Source organism: Azolla caroliniana, unplaced genomic scaffold (genome assembly GCF_043228905.1).
Source record: "Azolla caroliniana isolate FFs.n. ecotype wild unplaced genomic scaffold, voAzoCaro1.0.p SCAF_4, whole genome shotgun sequence".
Lineage (NCBI taxonomy): Eukaryota > Viridiplantae > Streptophyta > Polypodiopsida > Salviniales > Salviniaceae > Azolla > Azolla caroliniana.
In genome coordinates, this window is record NW_028230439.1 from 2621958 (window position 1) to 2636285 (window position 14328).

Here is a 14328-nt window from a genome sequence, read left to right on the forward strand (position 1 = left end):
AAAATGTCTTGTATGAGAGTTGTTGGATCTCCAAGGTACATAAGAATTACTTAGGAGATGGAGATGCTCAACATTAGCAATAACGTGAATTAGTTTCTCCATTACCCACCTCTTTGGTTGGAAATTCGTATTCCATGTCAACTGTTGCATCTTCCTCTATGTAGTAGCCACAATGTCATCAATTAGAACACTCGCATGTTGGATGTTTGAGGTCATGCAAGAGTATGTTGTTAGTTGCACCATTTTCCATATGATACGGACTCACCATGCCATTACGAACTGCCTATCACAACTGGAGTCAACAATGGGTGTATGAAGATAACTCATGAATATGACCATATTATGCATTTTCTGCTAGTGAGAGTAAACGAGCCGTAGTGAAGACCCAAGACTTACGGGATCAAGGAAATGACTTGGTTTTTCGGAGATTATTGGTCGGAATTTCCATCTATTGTCAGTAACCCATTATAATGCAAAGAAGACGATGGGTCTCAAACTTTATAATTGGTTTGTTCGAGACATAAAAGTTTGTCGAGACAATCTAGTGCGTGTGGCGGGGCTTTGGGTACCTTGAGGAAATGGACTCATTTTTTTTTTGCTGTGGTATGTATGTAGTGGATTAAGTAAAAGCCCAGCCTCGAGGGGGGGCCTAATTAGTAATTACATTATGTACATTAAACTTCAGCAATTATATACTTTTCTCTCGGAAACGTCTAACTTACAAAAATCAGAACAATACGGGGACCAAAGATAAATAATTCCCCAAAAAACAACAGATTAGGGTTTGTGCGCCTGTCTCCGCTCCTCCTTTTCTTCACCATCGAAGCTTCATCATCATCATCATCGTCGTCGTCGTCGTCGTCGTCGTCGTCGTCGTCATGAAGGAGATTTCAAGAGTTCCTCTTGCAGGATTTCTGAAGTGCTTTCAGTGATTGCTTCTCCTCTCCTCCGTTACTTTCCCGAGGAGAATTCCTGCTGTTTCACCGGATGGACTTCTTGCTTAGAATTTCGATGTAAGTTCAGAGTGTTTCCTTCTGTAATTTCTCTTGAATTTCTATGAAAGGTCATAATTTCTTCCTGAATTCCTTAGTCAAAGTCTCCTTTTCGTGCTAAATCTCTCTTTTCCATCGGAAATTTTCATTTAACATGAACAATTTTCCTTCATCTTATGAAGGCATTATAAAGAGATCGTCAATTTTGAAATGGTGCGGATCCATCTCTCTCATCATTTTTAGCGAATCTAATGGACCTATTGCTCAGAATTCCATGTCAGAGCACGGATTTCCATCAATAAATCTACTCATTTTGTGAAGAAACGATAGGGAAAACGTGAATTTGATATGATGCTAGTCTTTCTTTCTTTCTTTCGTTCACTCTCTCTCTCTCTCTCTCCCCCCCCCCCCTTCATCTCTCCTTCAGCATTTCAATGTAAAGTAAATGTTTTCACTCAATGGAAATGATAAGAAACTAGTTTGTGAGGCTTGAAAAGAAACTTTCAATTTTGTGAAGAAATATGTGGAACTGTGATTTTTGAGATGATGGAAGTCTCGTTCTCATGATTTTGTGTGAGCAGTGCTAACTTTCCTTGCACTGTAATTTAATAAACTAGTTCTTTAGAATTCTATGTAAAATAAATTCGTTTTCATATAATCTGTTTGCTTTGTCGACAAATGAAAGGAAACCATGAATTCAGGTATTTGTTTGTTGCTCTAATTAAACAACCATAACACATGTTGATTTCTTATTTTTTGGTTTCTCAGTATATATTTTGGATACCTTTATCCAGCTTATATGTGCTTCTCAGCACTTAACTCTAGCAAGCTAAAGCTCGAGGAGTTGCGGACATGGTGTCGATATTGGTATGAAATAAGTTTCTTCATTTGTATCATGTAATGATGAAGGAAAAGAGAGAATAATTAATAACAGTGTTTTAGAGAATAGGTTTTATTTTAAAGAGAGAATAATTAATAATAGTGTTTTAAAGAGAGAAAATTGGTTGCTTGTTGTGTAGTGAAGCAAAATGAAAGACTGAGCATGATAGTGTTCTAATGAATACTTCATTTTATTATGGGAAAGTTGGATGCATGGAGAGGGTAAAAATAAAGGAATAAGAATACGAGTGTTTTAAAGTAGTTAAATTATGGAAAAGTTGGATCCTTAAGGAGATTGGGTGATAGTTGTTGCATGTGATGCAACATGATGATGGATTATTTCTGCTTGTTGAATATTACGATGTGTTGGAAGCCTTTATATACAAGGTTGAAGGTTATGCATTTAATCTTATTACACAAATGGAGAACATATCCATGGGACAGAATATCTACACTTGCTATATGACTACGCAATATGTTATTAGCTTTTTTCATAGAATTTAGACTTCAGTGTCCTCCCAGTATCTTTGCTTGAAATCTCTCAGTAATGACAGTAGTTGAATGATGTATATTAATGAAGTCTCACACAGACGGTTGAATTCAAAGCAAGGGTTTTCAAGTAGCCCTTTGCAACTCTTTAGTCCTCTTTCTAGTTCTTCCTACTAACTTTTCTTTATATGTTAAGTAAGGTAACCATTCCATCTAACTCTTGTTTTCATACTAGACATCTAAACAGAATGTGTAATCACTAATATACCGATACATCTATATCTTGCATTTCAACCTTTTGAGAAAAACATCTGTATTATGAAGAAGAACTGCCTTTCTCAGATTTATTTAGAACTCTAATCACAATATTTATCGAGCACTTTGAGTGTTGGTGGTACATTTCTGAGCATCATCAGTCAAGTATTCTGATTCTTTTGATGTGCTTCATAGACAACTACCTCGTGAAAGCTAATCCTTTGAGCAAAAAAGTCATGTCTATATCATGAGAAAGAGCTGTCTTCCTCATACTCATTTAGCGCAAATCTTAATATTCATTTTATTGCATCTGTTTTTTTAATTTGATCCCTGCATGTTAGATTAAGACATAAGTTTTGATGATTAGTTGTGATTCATTTTATCTCTCTCTCAATTATATGCCAATGGAATAGCCCAAAGTGGAATATTTACAAGCATCAATTGTGTTTCTCTCTCTAACTATACTCCAATGGCATAGCCTGAAGTCCTGAAGTCTCCCACAGAACTTCTAGTTATTCCTTCTCGAAGTGATTTAATATTGTCTCACCTCCAACATTGATATGCCAATTTTGGAACTGAAATTTGAACCTCTAAGGTTGAATTACCATGTTTTGAAAATGCAGAAAAGAACTCAAGCAAGAGGATAGTTAGAAATCCAGTGTGGCCTGGACATGGTAGAAAAAACAAATAAATCAGGAAGGACGTCCTTGATTATATAGATGGTTTGAGCATTTGAAGCGGAATTAATACGTTTTGGAAAATTTAAGAAAAAGAACCACTTTTTTTATTCAAGGAAGATGTTAGAAATACGATGTGCATTATATCCAGGCATAGAGTGTAGAAAACAATAAAATCAGGAAGGACATGTTCATTTAAACAAGAGTTTGTCTGTAAAGTTTTAATACATAAATTCATCACCCACAAGTTGAATGCAAGATAAACCTGATGGGAGTGATCCAGATATCATTGATGTTCAAGTTTCTGTTTGAATGAGGTGTGTCCTGATAAACATGTACAAATAATGGAATTCTAGAGTTATTGTTTGATCACTTTATTTAATATTATGATGGGGTGTAATTTGTAGGATAATAATGGCAGTTTTTACTGGAGTTGAGAGAGTGGCAGACATATTCATATCATGGTATTTATCCATCAAGATTGTGTGAAAGGGAGAAAGTTTTGAACTTCCACTAATCTTTGCACTGCTGCATATGCAGGGTACCATTCTATAGTGGAAGTAAACTTGCATTTATAGTTTATCTATGGCACCCAGATACAAAGGTATGATTAACCACAAATATAGTATAGAATCATTAAACTAAAACGTGGATGAGGCAAATGTCTGGATGTGTTAAAAAAATTATATGTTGTGGTGGATTCTTGATTATTTTTTCTGAGCTTTTTCTTTACACTAGCGCAAAGTATTTTCTTATTTTCTTTAAAAATGTTTCCAATTTTTTCAAATTGATACATTATCATTGTTCTCAGGGTACAGACTATATCTATGAAACATTCATGGAGCCGTTCTTCTATAAGCATTCACAATCAGTGGATCAGGACTGGGTTCATTTTAGGAATCAAGTGGTGGATATATCAAAATCTCTGTGTAACAAGGCATTGTTTGCCATGCAGTTGAAGCTGACTGAAGTAATACGTGAACATGCTGTGACTCGTCATCCTGTGGTAAGCATTGTTTTCAGCTTGTAGCTTTACAATGTTCGAACTGGGAACCTCGAAGTGTAGGATTTTAGAATTCATTCTTTGCTGAGTGAAATTATGAAGAACCTCTTTATATTGTTGAATTCTCTTTTTATTCATGTCAGGTCCAATCACCAGTTTCAAGTTCTTCATACAGAGCAAAAACGTCTCCAGGGTATATTTCAAGTTCCCAAGCATTGGTGAGAAATCTAACCCGTTCTCGTCAGTTACAACCACAACCACAACCACAACCTCCAGGTTATCATCAGTCATTGCCGGAAACCACAAAATCACTTATTTTAAGTCACCAACCAACACAAGGGGGCTTAGCATCAGCATTGGTAATTCCAAAGGGTGAACAACTATTTCCAACGGTGACTCCAAAAGATACTATTGCTGATGACAATAAATACGAAACTGATTTTGAGATACTTGATTCTTCTGATATTCCATTATCTACATCAAATTCTACCGAGTCCACGGCTGCTAAGGTTGAGACACATGTGCCTGTGGATTTGAACAAAACAAATATCCATGCATCAGGATTTAGGTTCCCCTGGTGGAAGCACCAACATCAAGATTAGAAGGCAGTCCTCACCTGTTGGACCAGAGGAAAGTGGATTTGAAGATCAAGTCTTCTTGGTGTACCATAATTACAAGGTCACTTATTGTATGGGAAAGTTTTGACCATTTGTGTATATCTATACATCCATTCATCCATTTGTACATAGAAGCACAACATCTTTCTATTTGTAATTATTTGGCCGTAATGAAAATTGTGATGCCATCTCCATTTTTAAATAATTCAAATTCAATGAAAGTGTTTGTCCATTAAAATCCAATATAGAGATTTCCCTTATCAGGTAACAGAAATTTCTGTATGGAGCATTTTTTTTTTGCTAAGTTGATATTTATAGCAGCAACAATTAAGTTATGACTACAGGTGAATAGTTAGTGTGAAAAAGAGGCTAGAAGGGAAACTTCGCAGGTCCTTTGAATAATGTAATACGAGTCATACCGTGAAGGTCGTCATGGCTTTGCATTCTTTTTCTGTTTGTCATCCCATTGCCTTTCTTTAATTAATGATTGTAACAAAGTATGTGATTAATATGATTTTCGCATGCTTTTACCAGTAGGTTGATCGACAAGTGTGATTATTGGATGGTTGATACTACCATATATGTTCAAATGATATAAAGCTTCTCTTTTGAAAGATCCACATGCAAATGCAAATTGACTAGAGGTTAGCATTCGTGACATAACCCTGATTTCCCACAATGCAAGCTGCATTAACAAGACATTGCTACTTTTTGCATGCTGAATTCGTATTATGCAACATAGCAATATAAAAACACATTCTTGACCCTATACTACAATAGAAGGATCTTTATGGCAAATTCACTTCATTTAAAAATGCTAAAATGGATTGTCCTAATGTATAAAGAACATATTTATGTATTACTAAACCAACAAAAGCCATTATACCAAAAATCAAGAAGTGAATAGAAATATACTCACTAACAATCACACAAATTTGCTGGGATGTTTCTACCAATTACATTGGGAATTTCATAAAATTGCGGATGATTTACTAGATGACCTTGTAGTTCTAGTAGATTCTCTAGTTATTTCTAAATCAAATACATAAATGGTTGTTACTAAATCATATGTTTGGTTTCCCCAACAATGTATTGGCTAAATCTTGTCTATGTGTGGTTTATACCTTACACCAACACATACTGTGAATGAAGAGAAATATTCATAAGTACGGCCTTATTCATTTGTCTATTGAATCCCTAATATCGTTCTTCCTTTGTCAAATATACATGAATGCCGAACTTATCCATTACTCGTCGACTCTCGTAAAAGGGGCCACAAAAACATGTGCTTGTAGACACTCATGTTTCAACAAAGCTTGATGGTTCATCTAGGGATACCACTACATTACATGCACCAACTGGTTATCAAAGAACACCGAGACTTTATCCAACAATGCACGTTGATGTTTTCGGGAGTGAAATATGACATCATAAAACCCTTTTGGGCATGTATACATATTATGAACACAATTTTGTAATACGATTGTTTTCAACCATTGCTTAATCCAATTTATGAGTGAGTGTTTGACAGTAAAAAAAAGATAATTGCATGATCGTAAAATATGCCGAAAGACTATAAAATTGTCTTACCGTTGGATTCTATACCATATACATCATTGAGATAATCTTTTGCTTCATTCTCATTCTCCTCTACTAACAACAAGGTATTGACAATCTTCCATAAATCATCCCAATTAGGCTCATCCTTATCACCCTCTTTTATATGTTTTTGCTCAAGATATGTCCGAATTTTTCCATACAATTTCCTCTACACCCTTAAGTCTTTGGAAACTTCTCTATCCTTTAGTGAAACAATTGTTAAGCACTTGTTGTACATAATATGACGCTGGAAGACACCGACAACGGTGTTGGTACTAAACTAAGGGCACAACTAAGAAAGAGGGATGATAAAACAAAATTGCCTTTAGAGCATTAAGCCTGATAGTCCCCCATGAAATGAGACAACCTTTTGTAAGTGAGCTATATAAGTCATTTTTGTGATGTTTTAGCTTTTTTTCTTGATTTCTTAGTTCTCTTTTCCCTTTAACCCAAGCTAGAACTCTCTCCCTCCTCTATATATACTTCTAGTGAGTTGAGTGATTAAGGTTAATTGTTACTTAACCAAACCTTAAAAGCTCCTCCTTTCAAACGTGTTGTGTGAACTTCTCTATTTAATTGATGAGAGGTTAATACTATTATGTGTAATACCTTTGTTTTATGTTTGTATGCTTAACACTTAAGACTTCATAATAAGCTAGTTAGCTTCTTGATTAGAGTTGCCTTAAGGAAGTGTGAGTGAGAGTTCCCAAGGTAAGGGTTTTTGAGGCTAGTGGATTGAGAGCAATTGACAACCACTCTCACTTGGTTCACCACTAATGGGCTATCCGGTGGTCCGGACCCCTCCACCAACAATATCAGTTTAGAGACACAATTCCAGCGGTACAAAGACGTATGCATAGTATGTTGAATCGTTTTATTGATCACATAAATACAAGGCCGACCTAGCTCAGTTGGTAGAGCGCAAGGCTCTTAACCTTGTGGTCATGGGTTCGAGCCCCATGGTCGGCGTTCTTTGTGAACATGGTTAAGTAGACTTCCAACTAACACATTTCAGTGTAAGTCACTTGGTTATAATAAAAATGATAATAGAAGAGTTGTTTTGACCTACAAAGCTACATATAATAATAATATACAATTTTGTTTTGTTGGGCGTCAAGAAAATCTTCGACGTCATAGTTCAAGCCCCATTATTGTGCTCTTTGAGCATTTTGTGAAGGGGACTTCAAATCAAAACATTCCATTGTCAATCATTTGGTTACATTAAAAAATAATTATAGAAAAAAAAACATCGAACTTCAAGAGAAACACTATACATATATTGTTGTTTTGTAGACTTCAAGAAAGTCTTTGACATCATACTAAAAAATGAGCTTTACTAAGTAGTAAGAATGATATTAGAGTATAAAGCAAATGTAACAATGTAACATGATCATAATTGATTTTAAGGGGATATAGCAAAAAACGCTATACATATTTTAAGGGGAAAAACCACAAAGGGTAGTAATTGAAGTAATACAGCCAAGAAACTACGGTAACCCCACCCCTTCATAAAAGGGAGAACCAACAGAAATGGTGAAAGCTTCAAATATCCTTGTATGAATTTCCCATCAACAAATAGGTGGAATTTATGGTATGACTTTATACTTCACATGGGATAGAATATTTATTATATATTTGAGAATCAATGCAATAAAAGTGATACTCCAAGATGTTTAAGAATTGCTTGGTGGATTGGAAGTGTGGGGTGGCACTATCTTACTTAGTGCATTGAATGACATAGAGAAAATCCAAAATTTGTTCTTTATGTAGACAATTGGGGCTAAATTCCTCAACATCCTATACCATCACACAATTTAAAATATGTGCTTAGCCTATTGAAGTACTAGGCATGCAAAAAGTCAAGAATATTCTTGATCATAGATTGTGAAAACAAGCATGGAACATATGATGCAAAAAACTAATAAGAGCAAAATCCTCTCATTTGGTTGGGTGCTCAACATTATAAGAGGGTTTAAGACATGGGAGTAAAAAATCTATTAGAGCTCTCAAGTGATGTTATGAAGCATGCTATCATCCACGATAAATTACTAGAAGCACTAAGGATGAAGTTGCAAGATGCTAAAATGTCAAAATTGGATTATTATATTGTAGATATTAACCCCCAATGTTGGGCCCGATGTGAATGCAAGAACCATATACAACCCCCATCTTACTACTCCCATGAACCTAGGTTGTCTAAGAGCCTTAATACTTCTTTGAACCCACTCATGCAAGTTAGGTGTTGAGGTAGCATCATGGCGTCATCACCTAAGTATGAAGATATGCAAGGTATACAATGAAAGCTTAATGGAGGATGAATATTGCTTACTTGTCGCATGCTCGCTATATGAGGTCATTCACTAGAAGTATGATGATTTATTAGGCATACATGATAATTTAAGCATCATACTCAAAGTCTCCACCAAGAAGGGTTAGCACATATGCACATTCATTATTTCCATATACAAAGTTTGAGTTTTTGGTTTTGCTGTAGAGTAGCCTCTTAGGAAGGAATCACATACAAGGTGAAATGTTGATTTGGTCCCATAGGTCAAAATTGGCCTCATCATGGATGGTAAAACATCTATTTTATTCTATTTTACATTGAGACATGGGCATGACAAGGATTGCACAAAAATCTCTTCTCTAAACCATCACTTTGTTTGACCTTAAAACCACTACTTCCATTCCACTCAATTCATATTCTCTTTGGCGTGAGATGCAATGTTAAGGACGAGCATGGAGCCTCGTTGAATATGAATGCTTTCACATGAACACGTCTAAGGGTCTATGACATTTTGTTCGAGTTTGCTTTCCACAAACCAATTTGGAACCATATGCGTTCTTCTCACAACCACAATGGCACACTCAATTGCTATGCTCATTAGTAAATTCTCATGTATTGGGTCACTACTCAACTCCAAACACACTACATGAAAATGTTTCACTTTTGATCTCATTGCTATATCAATTGATCTCCCTCAACACACTCATATAGTTTTATCAATGTAGACAAGATATTACATAGCCACTATACCACTAATCTAAAAAGCACCCTCATGCACCACTATTACATAAAAGTGGGCCTCATGAAAAGTCCCATTTTTAGTTAGTTTTGCATCATTAACTAATGACATAATAGAGTAACCACAACAATGCATCCTTCATCTCTTACAACATTTGATACACAACAAAATTCATCCTCATTGTGGTTACATTTCACCCACACACATGTACCCAATTAATATCCTTATTGTTCTCCCATCAAAATCTCTGCAGTTGATTCACAACGTTTACCCTTAACAATCCATGCATGTACCTTAATCTTACTATTTAGTATTAAGTAACAACTATATGCTCCACTTTAACAATTGGAAATTTAACAAAGACGCTTTTTACTAAGGATTAACGATATTATTTTTAAATTTAAATTTTAGATATAAGACCTGCGTTGATGGATATACTTTAAATTATATGAAATGTTTTATACAAAAGATATAAACAAATGAAGTGATGAAGGGGAACCTTTACAAACAAATTTGTCACAATAAAAATAAATGTTCTGTAATGTCCAACTTTGATAACCTTACCGGTCATCATATCCTCTAAAAGCACACAAATCAAATCATATAAAGAAAATAAAACTAAAATAGTGCTCTAATAAAACCTGCAACCTTTGCTACAAGCTATTTCTTCTTCAAAACATTGAATAAGAATAGTAACTATTGAATATCACTCTTTTTTGTATACAACATGTCCTTCCTATTATGTACAAAATGTTATTAGAACATTTTCTTCTAAGAAATCCAACAAGGACCTGTAACATGATGAGATCAATAGTTCTTTTTGGGGTGGAGGTATAAACAATGGTCGAACTTTTGGGTCTTTATGCCAATAGTGGGGTATACTCACTCGGCACGACTTTCTTTGTGTACCTACTATAGTATTGTGCCTGTAACCAACACAAAAAATTAAAAAGAGTCTCTTCTCTCTTCTAGAGAAACTACTATTGAATTTGCCCCTAGGGGTAGTATGATTTTGTACGAATGATGGCCATTTTTCCCAATTCATAGTTCTTTCTGTCAGTCTCTGTCTTGCAGTTGGTTTGGTGGTTTACTATGTTGCATAGAAGTCATGAAATATAAAGAACCCAAGTTCAATCCTTCACCAAGAAGGTGTTCCTATTCTATATCTTAAATTAGATTCATCTCCCACTCAATCAATCCAGTCACAATTTTGATATAGATGCAATATATGTATAAAAATATTCAATACAGACACATATCTATATATATAACTTAGAACAGGAAAATAAATGAAGAGTCAGCATAAAAAAGAGAATAAACCAATGCAAGACAAATTGCATGAGGCGATTAATTTCTCTACATGTTCACAACGCTTAAAAAGTGTAAGACATAATATATAATAATGGACATAAAGATTATCACATTTTACCTGGACAAATATAGTCAAGTCCAAAAGAATTGTCCCAAAACTCCCAACAAGCCAAGGTGCTTTCCCAATCAAGTATGACCTAAGTACAACGTTTTTGAATATTAGAAACAACCAATGAATCAACATACTGGCCTAACAAGCTATATCTTCTTGCAATAAGAAATGAAAAAGAAAGCAAATAAAAAGGTGTTTTAGCAAAGTTGTTTAAAAGATTACATCATGAAAATTATTGTGGATTACCAAGAGGAAGCCCGCATCACTATCGCCATACCATATGTAAGATTCGCAAGAATAGCACATGTCACCATGCCAAGGGAGAGACCATCAGCTGTTTTTCTCTCTCTGTTCTTCACTAGTTGTGACAATCGAGAACCTAAGTAAAGTGCGGAAGATCCCCATCTGTATTTCATAAATATAAAAGCATTGAACTCATGGTATAAACAAAGATCATATTCTAACATTCTGATAAACTTAAGCCAATTCATGACTTACCCCAAGAATCTTCCTAAAATCACTGTCCATGAAAAGGTAGAAATATCTAGCGATAAAAGCTCTCCACCCAGAGAAGCTCCTATAGGCTTCTTTGTATTGATAAATAGTGATGGCTCAATCGTTTCTTCAGAAAGAGAGAGTAATGCGCGTCTACCAAGTACATGTCCTATACCAACACCACTAGCATAACTCTTACGAGACCATGTCTGAAGATTTATGGTAGAGGCTAGCCCTAAAAGGCAGGCAACACCAACCAAAGCTTTGGTTTGAACTCTTCTCTTCGATGACACATTGCTATAATTTACATCTGCCGGCGAACCTTTTCTCGCGCTTCCTTTCCTCTTATTTTTGTACATAGAACTACGGCGTGTCACCATCGCATTCCCATCTTCTAAACCATACTGCTCCACTAGCCTTCTTAATCGATGTCGGTGTTCGTACATCCACTTATCATGTTGTTGAAGATCAAAGAAAAGCTTTGGTTGCTTTTCAGAGGTCTCTAGCATTGTAGATAATCCAATGTTCGAGCTCATACCCTCTTTAAGAAGCGCATCAGATTTTAGAGTATTTCCAGAAAAAATATTGCTTTCCTCGGCTTCATTTTTAAGTGAGGAGAGATGCTTTCCGGAAACAGAACTATGGTGTGCATGTTTATCCTCTCCTACATGAGTTTTCGCAGCTCAATAATTGGAAGAAAGATATAGTTTACAAAGTAAAATTGCGTCTTACTATTTTTTCCTATGCACAGAAAAATATATATTTGGACGTTTACAAGCATATACTTCAGAAATACTTCACCTTTTCAAACTCAAATACCTTTAGAGGTTCTAGAATGTACATTTTGTTCTAAAATTTTCTCAAGTGCCTCAACCTTGCAGCTATCTGGCTTCTGGAGGTCAGCATATCCAGATCCCTTATGCAAAGATTCATCTGAATCTGAATAATAGGCATCTTTCCCGTTCCGTATTTGGTAGTAAAGGTACTAAATTGAAAGGCATGAATTTTGAACATAAATTTGATAATATCACCAAAACATGATTTTAAGGAAAACTAAATAGAAGAGAGTACAGTAAATACATATGTACCTGAGTAATAATGATCGCATCAGAGAACATAAAATACCCTGCCGTGATTGTTTGTGTTGCGAGTTGATCCCCAGTAAGCACACATCCCAAGAAATTGAAAGTGTCACCCTACAAAATCTGATCATTAAAAATAGGAATACATACACCAGCAATCAATTTCATGCCTTTGATGACAAATGTTTGGATCTACTTAATGGTAATGCTAGTTACAAATCTATTGCAAGATTAGGGGAAATTTGCAACAGATAAATAATGTAAAGATTGAACAATCCTAATTACATAATTGACCTATACATTTGACTATTGAATAAAACACAAGCAGAAGGCTAGAACTTACTCTCCACCGAACCAAATCTGCTCATATAGAAGCTCATCCAGTAGATAATGGGCATACTCTATTAATTAAACACAACTAATACATAAACATACATTTATGCTCATTATAGAAGGGCATCCAATACCTATTGGGCAAACTCGAGTTTTAAATAACCTTTAACAATAGTCTTATGCATACATGCTCATAATGGATCATGTCATGGGTTCTGCAGACTCCAGAGTTGGACATCTCTCATGAGATGTCCGAGAAATTCCTAGATTGCAAATAATAACCAATCCAATTTGTGCAGACCATACCCTCAAAGAACAACCATAAGTGTCATGTTCAATGTGACTGAAATTATTTGGCTTATTTAGTTATAACTTTGGGGACATTATCAATATATCATCACACCACCACTTATACCAAAATGAAAACATTTCATTTTTTATAAAGCTAATTAACAATAATAAAAGGCATGATTAACAAGAAATCAATGCACAATCCCATAATGAAGAGAATTGTTAATTCTTAAGCAACATATCTTATGACCAATAAAAATTGCTTTGTACAACAATTAGCAGTTCATCACACGATTAAAAACAGAAAAGAAGTGCAAATACAATTAGATTTTGGGGGTTACATGATCAATAAAAAATGGCGCCAACATGAGAAAGCTAAGAAATGATGATGATGAAAAAACTAATGAATGAATGGAATGAAATGGGATGAAAAAATGAAAAACAGATGAAAGAACTTACAGCTAGCCATTGTGCAAGGAACCATGGAGAGAGAGCGTCAGCACTTTTCCTTAAAAAATTGCTGATAAACTGAGGGAGCTGAGCAACAATCCAGAAACAAACAGAAGAAATCCCGACAAGGAAAGCTATGGCATCCCAAGATGTATACACACAGTCACCAAACCATCTCTCTATCAACAAGTTTGCATCAGCCCCACAAGATACATACCCTTGTGATGATATCATATTCAATGGAGCACTAGGCCTAACGGTTTGGATCAGAAAATATGCAAACCCTAAACTTTAACCTTAGATTCAAATACAAACACCCTGACCTTAATCTTAAAACTTTCAGTTAACCTTAATTTTAAAAACCTTAAGTTCAATCCTAACCCAACCCAAAAACGTTAAATTTTAAAATTTTTGGCTTAACCCTAACCTCACGTCTAAAAACCTTGTGTATAGCCCCAACCCAACCTTAGAGCCTTATGATGTTTAACCCTAATCCAACCCTATATGCAGGTAACCTTAACCCTATCTGATGTCTGTGTGAAGGACCCTAACTATTTAGGTTTCCGATGTTCTCCTCTACGATGATGATGATGATGATGAAGAAGAAGAAGATCAATCAGAGAGATGTAGCAATCTAAGCACGGAACAGGAGCGAGGTATAGAAAGAGAGGTAGAGAGAGGTTGGAAGGTAGGGGAGAAGGCAAGGGGGGGGCTTTG

At 35.4% G+C, this 14328-nt stretch overlaps 2 protein-coding genes and 1 non-coding gene across 8 annotated transcripts; 2 read left to right on the plus strand and 1 right to left on the minus strand.

The window, feature by feature from the left end:
• The first annotated feature begins 725 nt into the window (after positions 1-725).
• On the plus strand, positions 726-5104 carry LOC147864775 (HVA22-like protein i). 5 transcript variants are annotated; one of them, XM_087318930.1, is made up of 7 exons: positions 727-854; positions 885-1013; positions 1761-1859; positions 3700-3756; positions 3833-3896; positions 4104-4298; positions 4439-5104. In XM_087318930.1, exons 2-7 carry the CDS (start codon positions 988-990, stop codon positions 4895-4897), a joined length of 900 nt encoding a protein of 299 aa, XP_087175056.1. In that variant the 5' UTR covers positions 727-854; positions 885-987; the 3' UTR covers positions 4898-5104. The 5 variants fall into 5 exon arrangements, with proteins under 5 accessions (XP_087175059.1, XP_087175056.1, XP_087175055.1 ...); XM_087318929.1 differs by having other exon boundaries at positions 727-1013; XM_087318931.1 differs by having other exon boundaries at positions 727-1013; positions 1787-1859.
• A 2303-nt stretch (positions 5105-7407) lies between these two features.
• Positions 7408-7480, plus strand: TRNAK-CUU (transfer RNA lysine (anticodon CUU)). Its single transcript has one exon. It is a non-coding gene; the product is annotated as a tRNA-Lys (tRNA).
• A 2665-nt stretch (positions 7481-10145) lies between these two features.
• Positions 10146-14069, minus strand: LOC147864777 (vacuolar lysine transporter YPQ1-like). 2 transcript variants are annotated; one of them, XM_087318940.1, is made up of 7 exons: positions 13621-14067; positions 12544-12651; positions 12275-12440; positions 11459-12119; positions 11207-11365; positions 10967-11045; positions 10146-10463 (listed from the first exon to the last, which is right to left on the minus strand). In XM_087318940.1, the coding sequence occupies exons 1-7, from the start codon at positions 13843-13845 to the stop codon at positions 10398-10400; spliced, it is 1464 nt and encodes a 487-aa protein (XP_087175066.1). In that variant the 5' UTR covers positions 13846-14067; the 3' UTR covers positions 10146-10397. The 2 variants fall into 2 exon arrangements, 1 of the variants encoding a protein (XP_087175066.1); XR_015529717.1 differs by having other exon boundaries at positions 10393-10463; positions 11238-11365; positions 13621-14069.
• Between the last annotated feature and the right edge of the window lie 259 nt (positions 14070-14328).

Coding starts and splice junctions, on each gene's coding strand:
- LOC147864775 (XM_087318929.1), top strand. CDS start 988: ATGGACTTCTTGCTTAGAATTTCGAT. Junction 1,014..1,760: donor TTCTTGCTTAGAATTTCGAT/GTAAGTTCAGAG, acceptor TTGGTTTCTCAG/TATATATTTTGGATACCTTT. Junction 3,757..3,832: donor GCAGACATATTCATATCATG/GTATTTATCCAT, acceptor CTGCATATGCAG/GGTACCATTCTATAGTGGAA.
- LOC147864777 (XM_087318940.1), bottom strand. CDS start 13,845: ATGATATCATCACAAGGGTATGTATCTTGTGGGGCTGATGCAAACTTG. Junction 12,652..13,620: donor TCCTTGCACAATGGCTAGCT/GTAAGTTCTTTC, acceptor CAGATTTTGTAG/GGTGACACTTTCAATTTCTT. Junction 11,366..11,458: donor ATTTTAGGAAGATTCTTGGG/GTAAGTCATGAA, acceptor TATGAAATACAG/ATGGGGATCTTCCGCACTTT.